Source organism: Pogona vitticeps, chromosome 6 (assembly GCF_051106095.1).
Source record: "Pogona vitticeps strain Pit_001003342236 chromosome 6, PviZW2.1, whole genome shotgun sequence".
Taxonomy (NCBI): domain Eukaryota; kingdom Metazoa; phylum Chordata; class Lepidosauria; order Squamata; family Agamidae; genus Pogona; species Pogona vitticeps.
The window spans coordinates 111,765,561-111,788,413 of NC_135788.1; the positions used below are offsets into that span (position 1 = coordinate 111,765,561).

The window sequence follows — 22,853 nt, forward strand, 5'->3', positions numbered from 1 at the left end:
GGAGGGCCATTTCCCTGCCCTGAATGAGGTTACACTCCCCCTAAGGGACAGGGTCCACAGCCTGGGGGTGCTCCTAGACCCCGGTTTAACTCTGGAAGCCCAGGTGGACTTGGTGGCCAGGGGCAACTTCCTTCAACTGCAGAAATTATACCAGCTATGGCCCTACTGGACAAGCGGAGTCTCATGACAGTTACACACGCACTGGTAACATCTCGTATAGATTACGTACTGCGATGTGCTCTATGTGGGACTGCCTTTGAAGACGGTCCAGCAACTGCAACTGGTCCAGAATCGAGCTGCGCGGCTGGTGAGTGGTGGGGCCACTAGGGAACACATCAAGCGGTTCTGTTTAAATTACATTGGCTACCAGTTGCTGCCCGGGCCCTATTCAAAGTGCTTGTTTTGATATTTAAAGCCCTAGATGGCTTGGGCCCTGGATACCTGAACGACTGCCTCCTTCCATATGAACCTACCTGGCAGTTAAGATCTAGCCAGGGCACCCTTTTGAAAGAGCCATCCCTCAAGGAAGTAAGAGGGATGGCTTATAGACAAAGGGCCTTTTCAGCAGCTGCCCCCAGACTATGGAACGCCATCCCAATTGAGATTCATCTGGCGCCGACACTGATGACATTTCAGCACCAGGTCAAAACCTTCCTGTTCCAGAAGGCTTTTAATTGAAATAATATCAACTGTGGGTCCTGATGGCAATTTTTAGAGTATATATTTTCATTGTATTTTAATTGTTTTATCTTTTTTTTTTTTACTGTGTTTTAATTATTGTAAGCCACCCTGAGACCTTTGGGTAATGTGGGCAGCATATAAGTTAAATAAATAAATACATTTTAAAATATCCATAGCCCAAATTAACTATGACATGTGGTTTTCATTAGGAGTTTCTGCCCCATTGCTTCTGTTTTTCTCTCTCTTAATGATACAATAACAAGATATGTGCAAATATCATTTCTAATCTAGCATCAAGTCACATCTTATTTGCTAGTCCTTTTCAAAGCTATTTTACATTAGAGGTATCAAAAAAGCAATAGGTAAGTAACATCCTTTGTTTTCCCACTCCTTAAGGTTTCTGGCTGAAACAGAAATTAAAAAAAATTGTTTCCATTACTATGGAATGACTGGTAGCTTTAAAAAAAAATCATAGGCCTTTGTAACAGAGGATTATATAGTTCTGTTCTGCAATTAAAAAATTAAGGGTTAAGAAGAAACAAACTAATGCTAGGATTAAGAGGCACTTCAAAGGCGGCTGTTTCCTCCAGTGTTTTCACCTGAGGAGAAATCTTAACAAGAACAATGGTATGTAGCATGACAGGAAGTGGGGGAAATCTAAGTGCTCTATCACTCTGGGGTTAATTCAGTCCAATAGTTAGTCTAAACTAAAGCTGACCATTATATGAACGGAATTCGTTAAGTCATCCCCTGATGTACCAACTAGTTTGAAGAGTCACAGACTCAGCTAAAACTAGAGCTGAAACTAACTTTGAAATTAACAAACAAACAAAGAAACATGAATCAATTCTGTACAGACAAAAATTGAACTTCCAAATCCACCTCAAACTCTATATTTGCCCTGATTTCCCCCCCTTCCTTTGCTTTTCTGTAGCTTTTCAGTTTGGGTGTATTGAAACCCAGTATCATTACTCAAATTCTGGTGACAATACCAATGAGTTTAAGCCCAAACAATTATCTGGGTTACTTTAAAGCAGGCTTGTCCAACCTGCAGCCCGAGGGCCGCATGCGGCCCAGGTCAGCTCATAATGCGGCCCAGTGCAATTTTTTTATTTTTAAAGAAATTCCAAAGTTTTAAGTTACACTGCTGGCACTTGCCATGTCACAACAGTAGAGGGGAAGAGAGGGAAGGTCGGAAGGAGTGGGAGGGGAGGGGACAGGGGGGCTGCGTGACTGCATTGCGCCGTCCCCATCAATAGGTGGACCCCCTCCCGGCCCCATAAAGCCGCCGGAGTCGAAGCTGGCAGCCTCTGCTGTCTGAGATCGCAGCTGCTAGTAAGCGCGCTTGGAGCAGGGCTGCGGAGGACGGCTAGGGCTGCCCCCCCCATGCGGCCCAAACCAAATGTATGTGCGGCCCAAACCAAATTTTCATCTTCTAATGTGGCCCAGGGAAGGTGAAAGGTTGGACACCCCTGCTTTAAAGTATCATGTGTTTTTGCTTTTTGCCTTTTAATTGAGAGTCTGAGATTTTCAAACACCAGAACTAGCTAGTTTTGACTAGATAGTTTCATGTGAATTCTACGAGTAGCTCTTACAGACCAGCCTTCCTTAAAGCTGGACGTAGAAATTCCATCTGTCTCTTCTTCGTACTCCTTGCTTGGCTGAAATGTACACTTCCCATCCTTTTCACATCATTTGAGTTGATAAGGCAGATGGTGGTGAAATACATAACAGTTTCTGGTGGGATGGGAAGGATAGTGTTCTGGCTTTGAACCCTGAGAAGAGCCTGCTAACTCACCCTCCATCTGGTTTCCACCTCCTCAGGCCTTTATGCGGGTAAGAAAGACATAAGAGTAAGGATGAAAAGAAAGAGGGGAAATGTTGCTGACTGAGAGACAAGGGAGGCAGCAGAATGAAGCTTGAAAGATGCTTCCACTTTCCGTTCCCCATTCTTCTGTAAAGGGCGGTTGTTATTCTCTAGCTGTGGCCCACTGGAGGACTCTGTCGAATAGAGTTCAGATGGAAAGGCCTCAACCTATCAAGGGAGGGAAAAGCAAGACATTAGGCGGCTTGAGAAAATGTCTAAGTAGGAAGAAATTTAGGAAAACAACATTAGGAAAGCATGTAAATGCGAATAGATAAATAGGTACCACCTCGGTGGGAAGGTAACGGCGTTCCGTGTCTAGTCACACTGGCCACGTGACCACGGAAACTGTCTACGGACAAATGTTGGCTCTATGGCTTGGAAATGGGGATGAGCACCGTGCCCTAGAGTTGGACACAACTGGACTAAATGTCAAGGTGAAACTTTACCTTATAACATTACCAAAAAGGCCATGTATTTTTAAAATCTACTGATTGTTTAAACTTAGTGGCCCTAAGCTGTAAGTTACTTAGCTTGTGTATAAATCTGGCACTGCATATAACAGGAATTAGCATCACTGTACAGTACTTCTTTCCCCAGAATATTGTGAACAGGGCATGGTATGTGATAAATACATAATTTATAATAATATTTTGGAGCTGTAGAGCGAGACCCTATGGATCATTGAGTCCGGTCTCTGTCAAGGAGGCACAGTAGGGAATCGAACTCTCAACTCTGGCTCTGCAGCCGGATGCCTAAACCACTGGGCTATATATATTTAATGATATGTTACGGTGCCATTCCTTGTCTCTGTCACCAGGAGGCTTCCTGTGCATCACCATGCTTCTTTTTCATCAAGACCATCTTCTTTGGTGTTGCCTTATCCTTATCCTTAGCCACCCTTCCACTGCCACTTGGCTGCCTAGATCACTGGTTCTTAACCTTGGGTTACTCAGGAGTTTTGGACTGCAACTCCCAGAAGCCTTCACCACCAACTGTGCTGGCTGGGGTTTCTGGGAGTTGCAGTTCAAAAACATCCGAGTAACAAAGATTAAGAACCACTGGCCTAGATCAACCCCAAGAACTTGTTCTATATTCCTGACCTCTCTTACCCATCTCTCATATGAAATGCTAGTTTTTAATTCTTGTATTTGTTGAATTCTTTTTAAATACTGCAGTACGTTGTTCTAAGATTTTAATACTGTAAGCCACCTTGGGTCCATTTTAGGAGAAAAGTGGGGTCTGAATATAGTAAATAAATAAATGCATCTGAAATGTATATACAGAACTCCTGGACAGCTCATTGGTTTAGGCATCTGGCTACGGAGCCATAGATTGGGAGTTCGATTCCCCACTATGCCTCCTTGACAGGGGATGAACTCAATGATCTGTGGGTCTCTTCCAGGCTCTGCAGTTCTAAGATTAAGAGAGAGTGTGTGTGTGCTTTAAAGGTAAAAGGTAAAGGTTCCCCTTGGCAATTTGTGTCCGACTCTAGGGGGCGGTGCTCATCCCTGTTTCCAACAGCTAGCGTTTTGTCCCCAGACAATCCTCCATGGTCACGTGGCCAGCGTGACTAGACACGGAACGCTGTTACCTTCCCATCAAGGTGGTACCTATTTATCTACTTGCATTTTTACATTTTGCATGCTTTTGAACCGCTAGGTTGGTAGGAGCTGGGACAAGCGATGGGGGCTCACGCCATCGTGTGGATTCGATCTTACGACTGCAGGTCTTCTGACCTTGCAGCACAGAGGCTTCAGCAGCTTAACCCACAGTGCCACCATGTCCCTTAGCACCAACGCGTCCTTTTAGGGACCAGAATAATGAGACCTAGGAGAGCTAGGTACAAGTCCCCACTGAACTATTAAAGTCTATGGGTCTGACCTCCCTCACAGCGTTATTGTGAAGCTAGAAAATAAAGGATGACACCCTTGTTTGCTACCTTGAGATCACTCAACAAAAATGGAACAAATAAATAGCTATATCATGGTATATCACTGTAAAACAGTGCTGCTGCTAATCAGTAGCAATCATAATCAGACCTACCAGCTTTTGGAATCTCTGCCCTCTTTCTTCTAAGCAAGCCCTCCCGTTTTCCTCTACTTCCTGCCCTGTACCTTGCTGCTGAGGCTGCTGCTCTTACTCACCACTTTGGGAGGTACCAAAATAGGATCAGTAAAGATGGTCCAGATGACAACCTCGTTGCAGCCAGGAGTGGTGAGAGATCCAAGATAGCGGTAGTAGCTGGCAAGGTCTGTGGAGCCCAACAAGTCTAGCAGAGAGACGGTACTTTCGAGTTCCTCTTCTTTGCCTGTACAGGAGAGGGAGGGTCAGAAGAACTCAATCAGACAATGAGAAAGAATTACATCTGATTGCACCAGAAAGGTTTGCTTTGCCAGAAGTGGTCTGACCTGCAGTTGGACCAAAAAAGTCCAGCTCAGGGATTGGACTGGATTGCAATTGTCTGTCTGTATGTTGTGCGATCATTGGGAAATAACTTGCACCACACTGTGCCACGAAGAGTCCAGAATGTGAGCGGTTTCCCCATCTGATTGCATCCTTAGTGGCATCCATCTTCCAAATTTAAAATCAATTTCAATCCAGTTTTAGCAGTAAGTATCACAGAAAAACTGAGAGCCAATTAAAATGTTAAGTGCCAAGATGTACTCCAGACTCTCGCGAGGTGTCCAATTTTCATCTAAGGATTAAATGCCTATTCCTGAGGCTTGCACTTAGGGAATGGCAATAATCACACCATTTTGAAATTAGTTACAGCTGGAAGCAAAAACAACCAAAAATATCCGTTGTGGATGCTCACAAACAGGAAAAGAGCTCCATATTCTTTAAGGCTTTTCTGGCAGACCGACCTTTTACAGATACTTTTTCAAGGTTCTTTATAAATTCTTCCCAGGCTTCAGCTGTCTTGGCCGTCACATTTTTAGAGCCCTGAAAGATAAAGAAAATGGTAAGAGACGTCACAGCCAGGACGTGTGATGAAAGAATCCACCGATTTTAGAATCCAGCACCTCCCATTTTAATCATTCTCCCAGTGACAAAATCATGTAATTTGGAAGGGGAAAGAATTAAACTACAGTCCCCAGAGCAATTTTGAAAAAAGTAATTAAAACCAAATGTTACAAAAGCAAAAGTAGCTGATGAAGCATTGTTAATAGACATAACTTGGTCTTTTCCCCTTACCTCAACAAAGAATCCTAACACAGCAATGCCTTCTGGATCCTTCAGTGCATCTGAGATGCTTAGGTTGTTTTTCGTATGCACAATGTGTAACTGGGGAGATTAAAATATGGTGAGTTTGGGATAGGTCTCGATAAAAATTATCACATATGAGAGATCTCTAAGTGTTCTTTTCCTTATCACAGTCCTTAGATCTACTCATTTTAAATTTCTTATAGGTTCTCTGACTTAGAAGCCCTGCGTATTAATTCAGAGTAGATGGCCTTTAGTGTTACCCAAGAATAAGCTGGCTGGATAGCTCAGTGGTTTCGTTTGGGAGTTCGATTCCCCACTGTGCATCTCAGGAGAACAGCCAGCCTGCGTGGCCTTGGGCAAGCTGTGCAGTCCTGGGGTGAGCCCAGAAGAAGGGAAGGGCAAACCACTTCTGAGTATGCCATACCTGGAAACCCCTAAAAATGGTCGCCATGAGTCAGAATTGACCTGACGGCTCATCATATTAATAATAATGAATAAAATATGCAAGAATTAAAGAAATGTGCTTTTTACATATTATTTTAATTATTATTCTTTTTTTTTTGCTTCTTTAAACTTTCCAGGACAGAGTTGCGGCTCATACTAAGGCAGAACTAATACAAGTATCCAGAGGGGAGGATTAAAATCCGCAAATTCCCAAACAGTACGGCCAACGGCAATCCAAATTTTCCAAGTTCTCATCTCAACTCCTAAGAGCACTTAAGGGCTATCAGGCTCTGAGTGGAGTGACCCAAAATTGCTAGGATGAGAAATATATCCTTACCTCCATGGCGTAACGTTTTCCATTGATATAATGTTCGGATCCTGGCCTAGAGACACCATTCCCCCAGTGGAAGTGGAAAGCTTTGGCTGTGTATGGAGCCGGGAAACCAGGGCCACTCAGGAGGAGACCACTAGCCAATTCTATGTCAACTGCAGGAAAAAAACGAGATTGAAAAATAGACACATCTCGATGAAAGGTAATTAAGTTGGAACTCAGAAAATTTACTGTTGTGGGCTACAACTCACAACTGGGGATCCCCAGCCAGCATGGTTAATTGGTATGTAGGCAGGGGGATTCTGGGTCCTGAACACCAAAGAAGTAAAGGCTCTGGAATTTATTAAAAACGAAAAGACTTCCTGGTTATGCAACCATTAAAAACTGGGATGGAAATCAATGGAGAACATCAGCATTCCCCTCACCTCACAAAAGCTACACCTGATTTGCATAACTTGGTGGGAGTTGTTCTGATATGCATTGAGTAACTTAAGCCACAGGTTGATTCAGACACTTGGGAAAGTAAAATCAGCATAAGCGGCTGGATATTTTATATATCCATATCCGCACACCCTTTCTATTTGGACGACGTTTAATGGACTGTGGATTACAGGAGCATTTGTAGGAACAGGGGATGGCGCAATCGTCAGAGGTGACTCAGAAACCATGTGCGGTGGAGGAGAGACATCCAAGGCACAATATCTTATTTGTGAGAAGGAGGTGAGCTTTGTTTCACATTAGATTTCTAGAAAACAAATACAAATTTATTTTATTTATTTATCGAAAATATTTTAACCTTATCTTTCTCCTTAAAAGGGCCCAAATGTGTTTTGCATCAGTGCTACCACCCTAAACATATTTTCTTTGGAATAAATCCTATGGACTTCATTGGGGTTATGTTTCTGCGCACAATTTAGTAGGTTGGTTCTATAATACCCTAAGCAGCTTGGATCCAAGCTATCTCAAGGACCTTGCCTCCCTTTATGAACCTGTTCAGATTTTAAAATCATCAGGAGATGCCTTTCTCTCTGTCCCACCACCTTCACAGGTGTGTTTGGTTATAACATGGGAGAGAGACCTTCTCTGTGGCTGCTCCCAGACTCTGGAACTCCCTCCCACAGGAGGCCAGGCTGGCTTCATCTTCACTATCCTTCCGCAAGCAGACAAAGACTTTTCTCTTCAGGCAGGCTTTCCCTGAGTGACTGGCCATCTGAGGTTTTGAATGGAGGATTATACCTTGTTGCTTCAAAAATGTTTTTAGTGTTGATTTTTTAAACTAATTTTTAGTGTGGTATTTGTCTCATCTTTTTTAGTATCTGTATACTTACTGTTTATAACTTTAAATATTGTCATTTAACGATGTAAGCCACTTTGGGACCTTTTTGAGGATAAAGGCAGGCAAAATAAATAAATAAATAAACATAAATAAAATTTCCCATAAGCATACTTAGTTTAGAACTACAGGACTTAGATAGAAAAGGAAAACATGAATAAAGGGAAAAATACAAGGAGCCCTTTGTAACAAAAAAATATTTCAGTGTTCTGTCTGAAGAAGTAGATCGTTATTCATTGCAGCTCACACTGAAACAAACATTAGTCCTTAAAGTGCCGCAATGCTTTCACTTATATTGTTTGTGACAATACATCCTTTGTACTCAGGCAGCGTTGACTGGATCGTGTGTTGTTTGTGGCAATATGTTATTTTTCCTGAAACTCTTCAACACCGTTGGAGTTTTTTATGTAAGCCTACTTACATTAGAATTATTTTGATTTGAATCTCATAAAATGATCATAATCTGTATGGGAAAAATGTTTTACATCAAATAGCTAGAGGAGTTTAGCAATGAATGGGAATGTGGTTGGAGATGTAAATTCTCTGCTTGTCTCTCTTCACTTCTTTTAACCACATTATTGTGCTGGGAAAAGGGACTTTCTGGATTCAAACTCCCAGAAACCCCAGCCATTTATAGTTTAAGAAGCCAGTTTTCTCCGGTTCTTGTTGCTGGAGCACAAATACAGCAGGCCTAAAAAGTAGAGCACAGAATCTCTGGTCCAGCTAAAGTCTGTTGCGATTAAACAATTGCACCGTCACCTGTTTTCCCAGTGTTCTTTATCTCCAACAGTTTTTCCCTGTCACCGTAGCCAGTGAGATTCACAGCACCCAGGCTCGAGTTATAAGTGGCTTTTCCAGAAATGATGTCAATCGGAGACTGTCTCTTGCCGTTACAATGACCGAGGGATAACCATGTGTTAGGCGCTTGTCAAGAGAGGAGGGTGGGTGAAAACAGCCAAGAACAAAATACATGAGAATCAGTGGGTAAACATGTTTTTTTTTTTTAAAGAGTTGCCCAAACACTGGCCATCATGAAGGTTATATCCTCAGCTTATCCCTCCCATACGTTCTTAGGTCTAGATCAAGTTGTGGTTCCTAAGAGTTGAGAAAAGTGCACAGGGCACATGCTAAGGGGCACATTTCACTCAACACAGAGCACGGCCCTTGAGTTTTGGACTGAGAAGTTTTAGTTTAAAGTGTGATCAGATGGCGAGAAAGGATCAGGCCTGAAAGGGTTGCTTTGCTAGCTGTGATCTCCCTTAAAGCAACCTTTCTGTCTGCTGGGGAATTGCTCCATCCTAGCCCCCCCCCAAAAAAAAGGCTAGCTCTCCTGCTGGACTCAAAAGGTCCTGCTTGGGCATGCATTGGGGTCACCCTAAGATTCAATGATATAAAGAGAAAGGCTCCCCCCCCTTACCACATCGTGGTTCATTGTAGCACCAGGCATCTGTAAAGGAAAAAAGCACAGTAAGCTTTCACACTGAGGAATTTTCCTTTACTACCAACACCTACTCCCTCCACCCCAACAGATACCCAGATTAAAAGACTGGTATGATGGAAATGTGAGGTTGATACCTTCAGGAATTGTGTAGCTTTCTGCTGACAGCAAAACAACCAGAAGAAGGGTTTTTGGTAACCAAACAGGAGCCATCATATGTGGTGTCAGCTGGAGAAAAAGGTGCAGGGGGAAAAGGTGCTCAAATGAAGCAATTCTTGAACAAATGTGTGCAGATAGAAATACACCAAATTCGTTAACATCCATCCGTCCATCTATCTGTTATATCTCACCTTTCCTCCACCGAGCTCAAGGCAGTCTACATTGCTTTCCTCTCCACCTTTTTAATCTTCAGAGCAACCCGGCGAGGTAGACCAGCAGGAGCAAGGCATACGATCACACTTCAAGTGTGGCATGCTATAACATGATTTTACATGATTTTGCCATATATCAATGGCAAACGTTATGCCATTGAGGTATTGGTCAATATTTCTCAAAGATGGAACGGGGAATGATGTAAATGTGACGTTGTGAAATGTGGGAATAGCAGGTGGTGAACAATTAAATTACATAATAAGTAAGATGATAGGTTACTGTGTTAAGCCTTGTATTTACTGCTTGTAACATGATGGATTGTCATGACTTATATAAATAAAAATGTGGGGGAGAAAATAAAAAGGAAAAAATAACAGCATTATTTTGCCAGCAACAATGAGGTCTAGAAACTTGTGTACATTTTGAGGCAGGAAATTGTTATTTTGACTATTCTGTTGTCACAAGCTAGGCAGAGGGCCAAAATGAATGGGGAACAGTGACACTCAGAGCTTGTGGACATTTTAAAGACTACAGCTCCTAAAATATTCCCATGGCTACCTAGCTATGCTGTGTGGTGGATTCTGGGAGCTGTAGTGGAAAATTCACAGTCTGAAATGTGTAACACTATATAGCAAAGCTTGCATTTCTAGGAGAAGAAACAAAACCTACACACAAAATCTCACCATCAACAGTTTACTGCTGGCTGTCAAATGTCAAGTTAAAAAGACGAGTTTTGTTATAACCGCTAGAAGTCTCTGAAAATTGGAGGAGGGTTCAAACAGCACCACAACATCCATAGCTAGTGGTGTTGGCCACAGCTGGACTTCAAGTAATCCCTGAGGACATCAAAAAGACAATGGAAACAGGAGGGACCCCAAACTCAGTGTGACTGGCTAAACCACCTCATGATGTTTAACTGGGATTTATAGCTGAGATTGCTTATCCTGTCAGCTGCCCATGTCATCATGACTTTTTCAGAGGCATATGGCTACAGATTATATATGTTCATGTGATCGCTTGTTTGGATTAGTTGCTTAAGTTTTTTGTGATGTCAAAATCATTTTAGAACTGCACAGCTAGAAGGGACCCTATGGATCAACCCCTATTAAGTGGGGAGTCAGACTCCCAATCCCCACTGAGCTATCTAATGATCATCTTTTTGTGGCTTTTTGAATGTACAATATGATGAACAAAGTTGGAAAGGTAATTTGTTTAATACACTTCAGGTGGCTATTTAGTAAAATCAAGTGTTGCACACAATAAACCTTATATAACGGGGGAAAGTTTGGCATTTTCTTTCACATGTGACTCGTATTTTAACACCCATAATGGATAAAGTGATTGTCACTATTAGTTATTTGTAGATGAATTAATTTGCTTTCCAAAGCAGTTTTAAAATTTAAATCCAGTAGCTCGTTCACATTATAACTTAAACCAGAAAAGCTCGGAAAAGATGGTTCAGTCCCTCTTGAGAACATCATAAATAGCTTAAACAAATTTATCCCAAAAGGTTATCTTATGAAAACATAATTCATAAACATACATCTTTCAGAAAATGTTGAAATTTTGCCACTCTATATGAGAAGGTAATGTCAATTTTTATATCCTAACCTACAGATTTTGGAAGCCCCTCTTTGAAACTCGAATGCTGGTGTTCTAAAAAGGTGTAGGTTAATCTATATTGGGAGAGGGTTGTGTTGTGGTAATTGGAATCAGAAACATTTTATAACAACGGGAATAGAACCTCCGATTTATCTGCACTGGAGAATGCATGAGCGCTCCACAGAGATCATTATATATAATCGATCACACACTGGTATACTATTATGTAGGAGGGAAGCTGCAAGGAATTGCAGTCCCAAGAAAGCTGACAGAAAAAAAGTGATTCATTTGAAATATGGTGCTGGAGGAGAGCTTTGCAGATATCCTAAACTGCCGGAAAGATGAACAAGTGGATCCTAGATCAAATAAAGCATGAAATATCTCTAGTGGCAAAAAGGTTGAAACTAAAGCTGTTCTATGTTGGGTGCATCAGGAAAACACAGGATTCTCTGGAAAAAATAATAACGTTTGGAAAGGTGGAAGGCGGCAGGAAAAGAGGAAGACAAACTATCATATGGATTCACTTCATCAAGAGAGCCACAGGCTAGAGTTTACAAGAGCTGTGCAGGGAAGTTGAGGACAGAATATTCTGGAGATGGCTCATTCATAATATCAACATAAATCAGAAGCTACTTGACAGCATGAAACAGCAACAACATGCAGGTGTGTGTGTGTTTTTGTTAGGCACACTCAGGAAAGAAAACACACAAGGTCACTGTGCATGGCAATCTACACACATACCAATATACAGATTTGTTTATTTTCTATAAAAGGGAAGTCACAAAAATGTATACTTATGGTCCTGATAAGAATTTTGAAAATGCCTGAACTAAGTATTAGAACATGGAAAGCAATCATTCTCAGCCTTCATAAACATAATAAAATAGCTTGTAGAACTCACTGTCAGAATTAGTGAGCCTGAATTTTAAAGAAGATTAGACAAGTCTGGGTAAAGTGGACCTAAGAGTGGCTGCTAGCTAGGATCGCAAAATAGAGCTTCCATGTCTGGAGGCAGTGTACCATCGAACACTAGTTGTTGGGAATGAACATCCTGAATTCTACAATTAACACCCTTGAACACCAGATATTGGGAAAAGCTATCGCCTTCACATTCTGCTTATATACATTCGATCTGGCCGGTCCTTGGAATGAACGCAGCTAGTATATTCTCAGGAAGCAGCAGTGTGCCTCTAAGCACATGCGAAGTGTGTTATTTTCTTGTGACGCTCAGCTGCAGTGCTAACCATCTACGTTAGCAATTGGGATGCAGCCGCTAGAAGAATGGCGAGAAATTAAGTACTGCCACACAAAACCACAATAAAAACAGCAAATTAAAAAAAAACACCAGGAAATAAAAAAGCAACCACAAAAAATGGACCCTTTTGACTTCATCCCCTAAACCAGCGACCATTGGTCTCCCTACCCTTGGAAGGCTCGCTCACCAGCTCACTGTGTGCTTCCTTCCTTCTCTCCAGCAGGACAAGGTAACTCTGATGATGGTGGAAAAGCATCCTAGCCTGCCTTTATACATGTATATATGTATGCATTAAGGTCACCGCCCAGAAAGAGTGTGGAATTACCAAGAAAGGGAGGGTAGATTACAAGAAGGAGGGGAAAGGAGAAGAGGAGGCTGTTAGGTGAGCAGGCTGAGGAAGATGAGCCAGTCCTCAGAAAAAAAAAAGTCACGTTTAGAGCCTTGAACCCATCCTTTGGGAGGAAAGGTGAATCAAAGGATGTGAGAAAGCAAGGCGAGTTACACAATTAGGAAGTGACTCTAAGCAAGACCAAGGCTTTCCACATGGGGAAGACCACGTTCGTGTTTACCAAAAGCTTGAACTTCTGCATCATGCTTGTTTGCCTTTCATAAGATGAAGGGTACACCCTCCCCCCCCCCGTGTCTTCATCTAAGTCCTACTGCTTCTAAGGAACCCAGGTTTACTGGTTCTTCCTCACAGTTTCTGCTTTTTATCCGGCAGAACTCTTTCCCTTCCCTTGTGACTAAATTCAGCAACTCATGTATATGCATGCACAGTGTCAGAGGAAGATTCTGCTTCTTAATGGCACAGGAGCCCTGAAAAGGGACAGTGGTTGGCCACTATTTCTCTTGCCACACAGTTGATGATATTCACCTCTTCCAGGGATCTACTGTGTTTCCCTAAAAATAAGACAGGGTCTTTTGCTCCCAAAAAACAAACAAACAAAAAAACCACCAAAAAACCACACAAGAGCTTATTTTCAGGGGATGTTTTATTTTTTAATTTTTTTCCATGTATAACAATCTACATGTATTCAAATACAGTCATGTCATCTTCTTCTGGTTGCTGCACAAGGGTGGAGGGCGGGTTGTCACTTAACGGGGGCTTATTTTTGGGGTAGGGCTTTTTGACGAGGATCCTGAAAAAAATTCATACTAGTGCTTATTTTCAGGGTAGGTCTTATTTTCGGGGAAACAGGGTAGGACTCCTGAACCTTGGAGTGAAATCTGAATCCTCACCCAAGGCCATGTTGCCAACTGACCAGGGGACAAATGGCCCAGACGGCGCCTATATCTTTCAGAGTATTTTGATCAGCTAAATCCAGCAGGAGACACTTTTCACAATATTGTACAGGGGTGAAAAGTATTACAGGCTGAAGTACGTGGTGAAAAAGGCTGTGGTGAAAGATAAAGAAGGATGAATCCATGAAGTAGTTGGCAGCCTTAAACCCACCAAGTTCCTCTTGCTTCTCCATAGCTGAGATTACGTTCCAGTGTACTTATTCCTTGACCCAGCGGGCCTCGTAGACTGGATTCTTTTCATCTTTCAGAAAGCCTAAGAAGAAGAAAAGTATGATATAGCATGTTGGGAGGTAATAATTCTGCCTAGCCCTCTTTTGAAGGGTGGACTGGCCATAGATATCCTGTTTGTTTATATAGGTTTGTTTGTTTTTGCCAATGAAATGTAGAGGCCTAAACCCTCTCACAGAGCTAAAGTTGCCATTTTGCTCCTGTCGGAGCTCCCAGGTCGGCTACTGGGCAGACAGGAATTAAACAGGGGAAGCCGCTCTCTGTCACTATGTCTTCATGCCAGGGACAATGAGAATAATAATTCCTCCTTCATTTTCAAATAAAGGCCATCTGCAACAGATTTAGATTCAATGTTTAAGGGAAAAAGAAGGAAGATGTGAGGAGTTAAGATTAAGTAGTGGCATACTGGTGAACGCACAGAGGACTCACTAGCCCATAGGAGCCCGGAAGATACAGAAACAGTGGGGGCAGGTTAGCTAATCTTGTGTGTGTTGAGGGGGGGCTGATAAGATGTTACATCCTTGTTTTCTCACTTCTATTTTCCTTTGCACATCCTTGATTCTTTTTATTTCAAATTCTGCAGCCCCTTCTTTGACAATATGGCACCAGGCACGCCAGGTACAATCTTGGCATTGAAGAGCAAAGATAGAGGAGTTCTCTATAAGGAAAATTAAAAAAGGGAACAAGTCTAGCATGGAAAGCCTTGCCTTTCATTCTAGAGCTTAAGAGAATGTGGATTTTTCCATATGTCCCCTTAGAAACCGCCTTCCCTCTTTCCCGTTTTTCTAGATGCAGGAGGGTGGGAGCAGGCATCCTGCTTCATGCACCTACTCCCTTCAGAACAAACATTAACATGCCGAGATCAGACGCATCTTTGATATGAAGTTGTTGTACAGATGTTTTCTTAGGGCTTATCTACACATGTGGGCTGGAGTGGGTTGAATAGGGTGGCTAGAAAGTATTTGGTGCAATCCTTGCATCCGAATGGCATACTGGATCTTTATCTTTCATATTTCTTTGGCCCAAACAGCAGCCTCCTGTCCATATGCCAATATCATGAAGTGGCTTAACAAGGGAGCCACTTTGCAGTATTGGCAAATTAAACACTTCCTTTGCTCTACAGAGGGGCTGAGGAAGTAAAATATATATATTTAGTTGTGTATTAGAGGAGCGAATATATTCTGTACCACTTTAAAAACAGCATGAGGTACCTGCGTTTACAAGTTAGGTAGGTGTATTAGGTCTGGATGAATCCCAAGCCGGGATCAAGATTACCGGAAGAAATATCAAAAACCTCAGATATGCAGATGATACCACTCTTATGGCAGAAAGTGAGGAGAAATTAAAGAACCTCTTAATGGGGGTGAAATAAGAGAGCACAAAAAATGGTCTGAAGCTCAACATCAAAAAAACTAAGATCATGGCCCCTGGCCCCATCACCTACTGGAAAAACCATAGCTTTAACTATGCGGACCTTGGCGGCAAGGTGATGTCTCTGCTTTTTAAGATGCTGTCTAGGTTTGTCATTGCTTTCCTCCCAAGAAGTAGGGGTCTTTTAATTTCGTGGCTGCTGTCACCATCTACAGTGATCATGGAGCCCAAGAAATCTGTCACTGCCTCCATATCTTTCCCTTCTATTTGCAAGGAGGTGATGGGACCAGGGGGCATGATCTTAGTTTTTTTTTATGTTGAGCTTCAGACCATTTTTTACGCTGTTCTCTTTCACCCTCATTAAAAGGTTCTTTAATTCCTCGTCACTTTCTGCCATCAGAATGGGATCACCTGCATATCGGAGGTTGTTGATATTTCTTCTGGCAATCTTAATTCCAGTTTGGGATTCCTCCAGTCCAGCCTTTCGCATGATGTATCCTGCATATAAGTTAAATAAGCAGGAGGACAATAGTTGGAGGTTTTATTAGCCAGTAAAATTTCCACACTGCCAAGAGCACACAGGGTCTCAGTACATTTATAGGTCACAAGTTTGTCATCACTGTAAACCTCTTTCTAATTTGCACATTTGGAAGAACCGGTTGGGGCAGAGGGAAGTGGACAGACCAGCTTCACTTCAACCCACCTCCTATACCCTCTCACAATTCCCCCTACCTTTTTTCCACCTTGATTCTTCATCCTTGAACATTTGACAATGGATTTGAAAGTTGGAGGGCTGCATTGTGTCAGAACAGTGGGGTGAACAGAGGGGCTCGTTAGTGATCCCTGGACAGACTGTGAAAAATTCCTGTTTTGGACTGCAGTGTCCAGCATCCACAACCAGCATGGCCATGATACCTTGTGGGATTGGGGAGCAGTAGTCCAAACAAGGACTCTTTCCAAGTTCTGGAATGTGTTGCATAGGGAAAATGCAATGGATTCTGAATTTTTTCCAAACTCTGGTGTGAGTTCTTTGCAGAAAAGCAAAGAAAGAATCTTTTTTTTTTTTTTTGCATGGCACACATTTAGGATCCCTGGGACCTTTGAAAGAGAAAGCTGGTTTGGCATCAGTATTTGACTTTGTGTGTAAGTTACTCATGTGTTAGAGGAAAAGGTGTGATGTGGAAATAAAGACTCCAGGTACTCTGGACGGGAAATTATGTTTTACTGAAAATCTGAGGAGGAAGAGGGTGAGAATGGATTTGAAAGACAAATGAGGTCATATACTGCTGAGGCATGGTGAAGGAGGAGCTGCTCATCTACCCTAGAGCAGGTAAACAACAACAACAACACATTAGGCTTGACAGAAGGAATGGCTGGAAGTAACAGAATGAGATATTCCAAGAAAGCACATGAAACTCTGTATGTATTGAGAGGCTAGGGAGAAAGAACTAGTTCAGTGCATGTGAGTCACATTCCAACACTTCCAAATTACTCCTGAACCATTATATAACACCTCCTGTTCTCCTGGTGCTATACTAAAATTAAAAATCAAACACACACACACACATACAGCCAAGACACATTCCCAGCCCGCAAGCTTATTACACTGTCAAGAGACAGAATGCAAAAGGAAAAAGGGCTGGGGAAAACCAGCACATTCACAAACTTCATGAAGGTAAAGAAAAATTAGAAAAGGTCTTGGGAGAGAAGCCGTGGAATTGATGGAACAGAAGATGGATGGTGGCAGCTGGGGGATCTCATAGGAAAAGAAAGCCCACAGAGCAGATAAGAAGAAACCTCAGTGCCTCCCTTTCATGCTTGAGGAACAAATCCTGAGGAGAACGGAAGAACCATGGGTTTTCCCCAGGTGCATAAAGCCACTCCGGTTCTTTTTTTTATCGTTGAGTCAAAGCCAGCCCTGAAGCAAAGAGAGAGAGAGAGAGAGAGAGAGAGAGATCATACGTTGTTTTGTATGTTGCAACTTGGAGGTGGTGAGACCTTTCATTATCCTTCCACTCACCAGGTGAGTGTTTCACCCCATAAAGAAAGACCGGTAGCAATGTGAATGACAAGTTCAGAAGTGTGCCACGAATGTTGCCTGCAACTGCTGGCTGGCCTCTTCTCCCATAGTAACCAGGCCAGAGTTACCTCATAACTGCCCACTGTTTTATTACTGTCCTCCTTTCCATTTTAAGAATGCCTCACCCTAATAAAACAAAGGTATGGAATGTAGGATGATGACTTTGCAATTTACGACTTTAAGTTTCTGCTGAAGCCACCGACGTTGTAGCTTAGTAATTTGTGTAGGTACCTGGGAGGTGTTTCTCCTCCTTCAAAAAATCTCCTCAAAACAAATTTCTTTTGACAAAATCCTTAATTTTGACTACTCTGAAGAATCCTGCCTCCCTCTTTCCCTGCTACCAGTGAAAAGCAGAGCGGGTGCTGGAAATCTGGATTTGGCTGAAAACATTGCTTCTTGAGAGTCAGTGTTAGGGTTGCCACGGCAGCCACATCCCATTTCCCTATATTTCCCTAAGAGTCTCTTATATCACAGGGCAAGCAAGCAAGGGTTGGGACATGAGGGACAGTTTCTGGGCCTTGCTGACTGTGGAAATGTGGACCAGAGGAATCTAAACTGGTTTACTAGGTAAAATGGCATGTGGCTGACAAAAAGCATCCAGTAGCTGCTGCCATTTTTGCTGGAGCTCATGTCCAAGAGGGCTCATGGAACATGACACTAGTGTTTGAAGTGCTGCCTTGCTTAAAACAGAAGCAAGGTCCCAGATGCTTGCACTGGACTTGATCCAAACCAATAGAGATGAGTTGGTGGAAGAAGTCCTGGAGTATCTACCCTGGACTTGATCCTAACCAATGGAGATTACTTGGTGGAAGATGTGGCAGCGAGAAAAACTCTGGGGGGAAATGACCATGTTTTACTCGAGAAACAAAAACATAGTGTTGCCGCACGTATACACTGGCCTTTAGGAAAGCCAATTTTATTAAACTCCGAACAATGACAGGTAAAATCCCATAGCAGGAAATACTAACAGGAAAAGGAGTCCAAGATGGGTGGGAGTTTCTCAAAAAGGAAATTCTAAAAGTACAATCACAGACAATTCCAACAAGAAAAGAAAGATGGAAGACAGCCAGGAAGACAATGGGACTTCACAAAAAGTTCAGAGAGGACTTGTGTCATTGGGTTCGTTAGAAGGCTGGAGCAGTTCCTCCTTTTTGGCGGGAAATAACCACTGAGATTCTTTTGAAATATTAACTGGTTTATTTGCCTGAACATTTGGTGAGTCAACAATAACTTCTACAGGATCAAAACAGCTAAGATCAGGTAATTGTCCATAAGGAGAAGATGAAAATCCAGCCTGTAAATTAGGGAAATTTATTGAGGGGTTGGTCCAAATCGTTCCCTGTCCATGGGCTTCCTCAGTGGAGCACTCCACACAGCGCATATCATGCCGCAACAAGGGTGTCTGGCTCAGTCTCCCTCTCGTGGTGGTTGATTGAAGGTCAGATCCGGTCTGATTACCTTCCTCCAATGACCTTGCCCTCTGGGAAAGACCACCGCTGTCCATTCTTGTTTTCTTCTCAAGGAGCAACAACAACAACAAAAAACTTTACTGGCTCAATGTGGCTGCACATGGCACACATCTGAAGACATGGTGGAGCTGAAGGATAGGTGTAGAAGTAGCTACATTTTTCTCACATTTTTCTGAGGCATGCCTTGTAGTGACACGAATACAGCAGCTTCCCAGTGTGTCTTCATAAAATCTGAGCACACTGCAGTGGGTCGATGGGAGGGCCTAATGCAGGAGTGGGCTACATAGGCAAATGCGGTGGCCAGTTTTCTGTCCCCAGGCCAGGATCTCTCAGGAGCTGCACAAGTAAGTACTGTATATACTCCACTATAACCCTAGTTTTTCAGCACAATTGTTTTCCTGGAAAAGCATCCTGTTGGCTTATACTCAAGTCAGTATCAAAACTACATGTTCTCCCCTGCAGTGCGGGTATCCTCCAGACTCCCCTGATCATCTACGGGCGCCTGCAGCCTCTGTGGGTTGTCTGATGACCCGTGTTAAGTACACTGCATTTCCACTTCCAGGACACTCCCCTCCTCCTCCTTCTGCATATTCTATGTACCCACCTTCCTCCCCCCACCTTCTTCCTCCATCCTCCGTTTCCCTCCATCTTGTTATGCAGCAGTAGAGCAGTAGATAAGCGCAGCATCCAATATGAGTCCCCCCCTCCGCAGGCAGTGAATTGTGTCTCGCAGCTCAGAAGGGCAGTATCTTCAAAAACATTTAACATACTGATGCCTCAATCTAATTTTACAGTATTTGTATCTATTTTTATTTTTGAAATTTACCAGTAGGTGCTGCATTTTCCACCCTCGGCTTATACTCGAGTCAATAAGTTTTCCCAGTTTATTGTGGTAAAATTAGATGCCTCGTCTTATATTTGGGGCGGCGGTAAGTACAGTAAGTAACCAACCAACCAACAACCAACTAACCAACCAACCAGAATTGGCCAGAAGTCCACTCACAGTTTTGAAAAAGCAGTATTCCAAGGGAGTTAAGCAGTATAGGATGGCCTGGTGATCTATGTAAGATGTGAATCACCATTCCTGGAGGCTTCCAGGAGCTTTAATACCGAGTACTTCAGTTCAACTATTCTTTTCTTGGCCAAAAAAAGGGGAGGGAACCAAGGGAAGATTGCCAGCCACAAGAACTGCCTTGTGGACTATATGCGGCCCAGGGCTGCCTTTGTCCACCATTTGACTAATGTATCAGTGCTGGTGGGCCTTAGAAGATGCTTGAGAGTCTAGCAGCTCCCCAAGGATAATGGGTATTGTTCTTGCCAGCTTTGAGCTTCTCTTTCCTTGTGTATTGGGTTGCCTAAAAGCACCACAACGTTTCCTGTCTGCCTCTGAGGAAGGAAGAGATTGACAATGAACAGCAACCAGACCAGGGATTAATCTTTTCCCTAACTTCCCTCTGCTCAGGTTTATGAAGTGGTGTTGGGAGTCAGCTGGCAGGCTACCATTTGGGTGCCCTCCGGTTGCTGTAGTGCAACACCACAACCCTCCAGTCGTTCTGTACTGCAGTTCTCATCATCCCCAGCCATCCAGCAACTGATCAAAAAGCAGTCATTGTGGTTTAACACAGCTGGCATCTCTTACTTATTCAAGGCTATTTTTTGACAACACCACTCAGGCTTCAGTAAGTTCTTGGCCTAGATGCTGCCATACTTGATGTGAAAATGTCAGTAAGATTCTTCTGATCTTGTTCACTTTTCTTTTCGATAAACAGAGCCATGGTTCCAATTATCTTTGAGGTCACAGGCACTGGGGAAGTAGAATAATCACCACCCTTCAGACTCATGTGCAGCCTTGGGGTTTGGAAAATGTGCCGGATAGACATTGACATAAGTTAACTAGAAAATTGTTGTACACATGTCATGTGACATGTCAGCATGAGCTTGATCCACACAGGTCTGTATCAATCTATTGTTTTCTACATGTTGGGTATGTTTTGTTTTGGGCCTAAATGCATACATCTTGCAAACATTATATCAGGATGCACAAAGCATTAACCCTCCAGATGCTGCTGGGTGTCAGCTCCCATCTGCCAGGGGCAAGTCATATTGGGAACCAGAGGGCCAATCCTTGTCTGTCCTTGCATGATATACACTCTAGTGACTGTGACAGGCATGAACATACTTATCTACTTTATGTGCTGTCTCTGTTGTGCAAACCAGACCAGAGTGATGGAAGTTAGAAAAATAAAATCTCCTGACTCTATTCCCCATTATGTTCTGCCAATACTTGCTCTGATTTTTAGCAGGTAGATCATCTGATGCATATTTGGGGAAAATGTACCTTTTATCTTGAGGACACACTTTTCCACCCTTCCCTGTCCTGTCGTCCTAACGGATTCACAAGAACGTGACTGTTTTAGTGGCTGCAGATAGTTGAAGTTTACAGTCATCAGCTCTCTGTTTACATTGCTCCCTTGAGTGTCCCCATCCACTGGTTCTGTTTCCAAATTCCCCCAAGAGTCCCCATCCTTACCATGCAGAAGGTGAAGATTCCTCCGTCTCACCAGCCAAAGCCAGTTCTCTAGGAAACAAGAGCCCAGTGTACCAGGTCATGGGTTGATTCCTGCAAAGCAACTGCCCTTCAATGGTCGGGAATCAGGGCTGCTTTGTTGTTAGATACTGTACCTTCATCCTGCATGAATGGGGTTGGTCCCACTGTTTCTTATTCAGATAACATTTGATGGAATAATTTTGCTGACAAGCAACCGTACAAACACTTTATTGGGAAAAAACATCAATAAATACAGAAAACTTCACTTTGAGAAATCAAGTCTTAAGAGTTTTGTTGGGGGGACAATTCCCTGCACTTTTTTTTTTTTTTTTGTATTCCACTGAGGAAGATGATGTACTTCTTCACACCAAAACCTATCTTTTTTCCCTCTCTAGTTCCTCTCTGTTTTATGCAATCACTTATCTATGTTAATAATAACAGTCATATTCTACAGTATCAAGTCAATTATGGTATCCCTTTTCATGGTTTTCTAGGCAGAGAATATCAGAAGTAATTTACCATTCCTTTCTTCTGGGTTTGCTCAGCGACTACAGTACAACTTGCCCAAAGCCATACAGAAGGCTGGCTTTTCTCTCAGGAGGTACGGTGGGGAACCAAACGCCCAACCTCTGGCTCCACAGTTCGATACCTAAACCATTGACCTATCCAGCCAGCTGCAGTGTAGTATAGTGTCGAGTTAAAACTCAGGAGATCTGGGTTCGAGTCTATAGTTTGTTTTTCAGTGTCTATCACACTGTGTTATTAATCCAGTTTTTAATACTGTGAGTCGCCTTGAGTCTCCTTATCGGGGAGAAAGGTGGCTTATAAATAAGACAAACAAAATCAAAAAATAAAGTCTCTGCTTGCCCATGGAAACTCATGGATGTGTGTACGTGTGGCAATGGTGAAGCAGTCCTTGGACAGCTGACGCACCTCGAAAACTCTCGAGGGTCGCCTTAAGTCGGAAGCGACGTGACAACACATAGCAACATAGAGGAGGCAACGTTCATCATCACCATAACTTAAAAAAAAACTAGCAAAATCTGCAGGGCGCGGCAAAAGTTTTTTTTATTGTTTTGTTTGAATGTCACAACGATCCCGCTCCAAGCCTTCACATCCTTGCGTGTCACTTTTCTTAAGAAAACAGGAAGTCCGATTGCAAATATAGTAACACCCCATCTACGCAACGCAAGCCAGGCGACAACTCCGCCACGCACTGCGGCAACGCTCATTCAGAGCCTTCAGTCACCCCCCCCCCCTCTACCATCATGCCTCGCTCCATCCTATGACAGCGCGGTTGCTCGGCGCATGGCACTATGGGACTT

At 42.9% G+C, this 22,853-nt stretch overlaps 1 protein-coding gene and 1 long non-coding RNA gene across 2 annotated transcripts; one reads left to right on the plus strand and one right to left on the minus strand.

Annotated features, from left to right (window-relative positions):
* Nucleotides 1-743: 743 nt before the first annotated feature.
* On the minus strand, nucleotides 744-9,525 carry LOC110086417 (carbonic anhydrase 4). Its single transcript, XM_072976870.2, has 8 exons — nucleotides 9,439-9,525; nucleotides 9,281-9,310; nucleotides 8,623-8,787; nucleotides 6,537-6,685; nucleotides 5,744-5,833; nucleotides 5,413-5,491; nucleotides 4,693-4,856; nucleotides 744-2,716 (listed from the first exon to the last, which is right to left on the minus strand). The coding sequence occupies exons 1-8, from the start codon at nucleotides 9,515-9,517 to the stop codon at nucleotides 2,510-2,512; spliced, it is 963 nt and encodes a 320-aa protein (XP_072832971.2). The 5' UTR covers nucleotides 9,518-9,525; the 3' UTR covers nucleotides 744-2,509.
* Nucleotides 8,723-22,412, plus strand: LOC144583403 (uncharacterized). Its single transcript, XR_013537162.1, has 2 exons — nucleotides 8,723-18,771; nucleotides 20,750-22,412. It is a non-coding gene; the product is annotated as an uncharacterized LOC144583403 (long non-coding RNA).
* Nucleotides 22,413-22,853: the final 441 nt, after the last annotated feature.

What these genes read in the sequence shown, in the direction of transcription:
- LOC110086417 (XM_072976870.2), bottom strand. Translation starts at nt 9,517, where the DNA reads ATGATGGCTCCTGTTTGGTTACCAAAAACCCTTCTTCTGGTTGTTTTG. An exon ending in TGTTAGGATTCTTTGTTGAG is followed by an intron (nt 5,492 to 5,743) that starts GTAAGGGGAAAA and finishes TTTATCTTTCAG; the next exon opens with GGCTCTAAAAATGTGACGGC. An exon ending in TGAAAAAGTATCTGTAAAAG is followed by an intron (nt 4,857 to 5,412) that starts GTCGGTCTGCCA and finishes TCTCCTGTACAG; the next exon opens with GCAAAGAAGAGGAACTCGAA.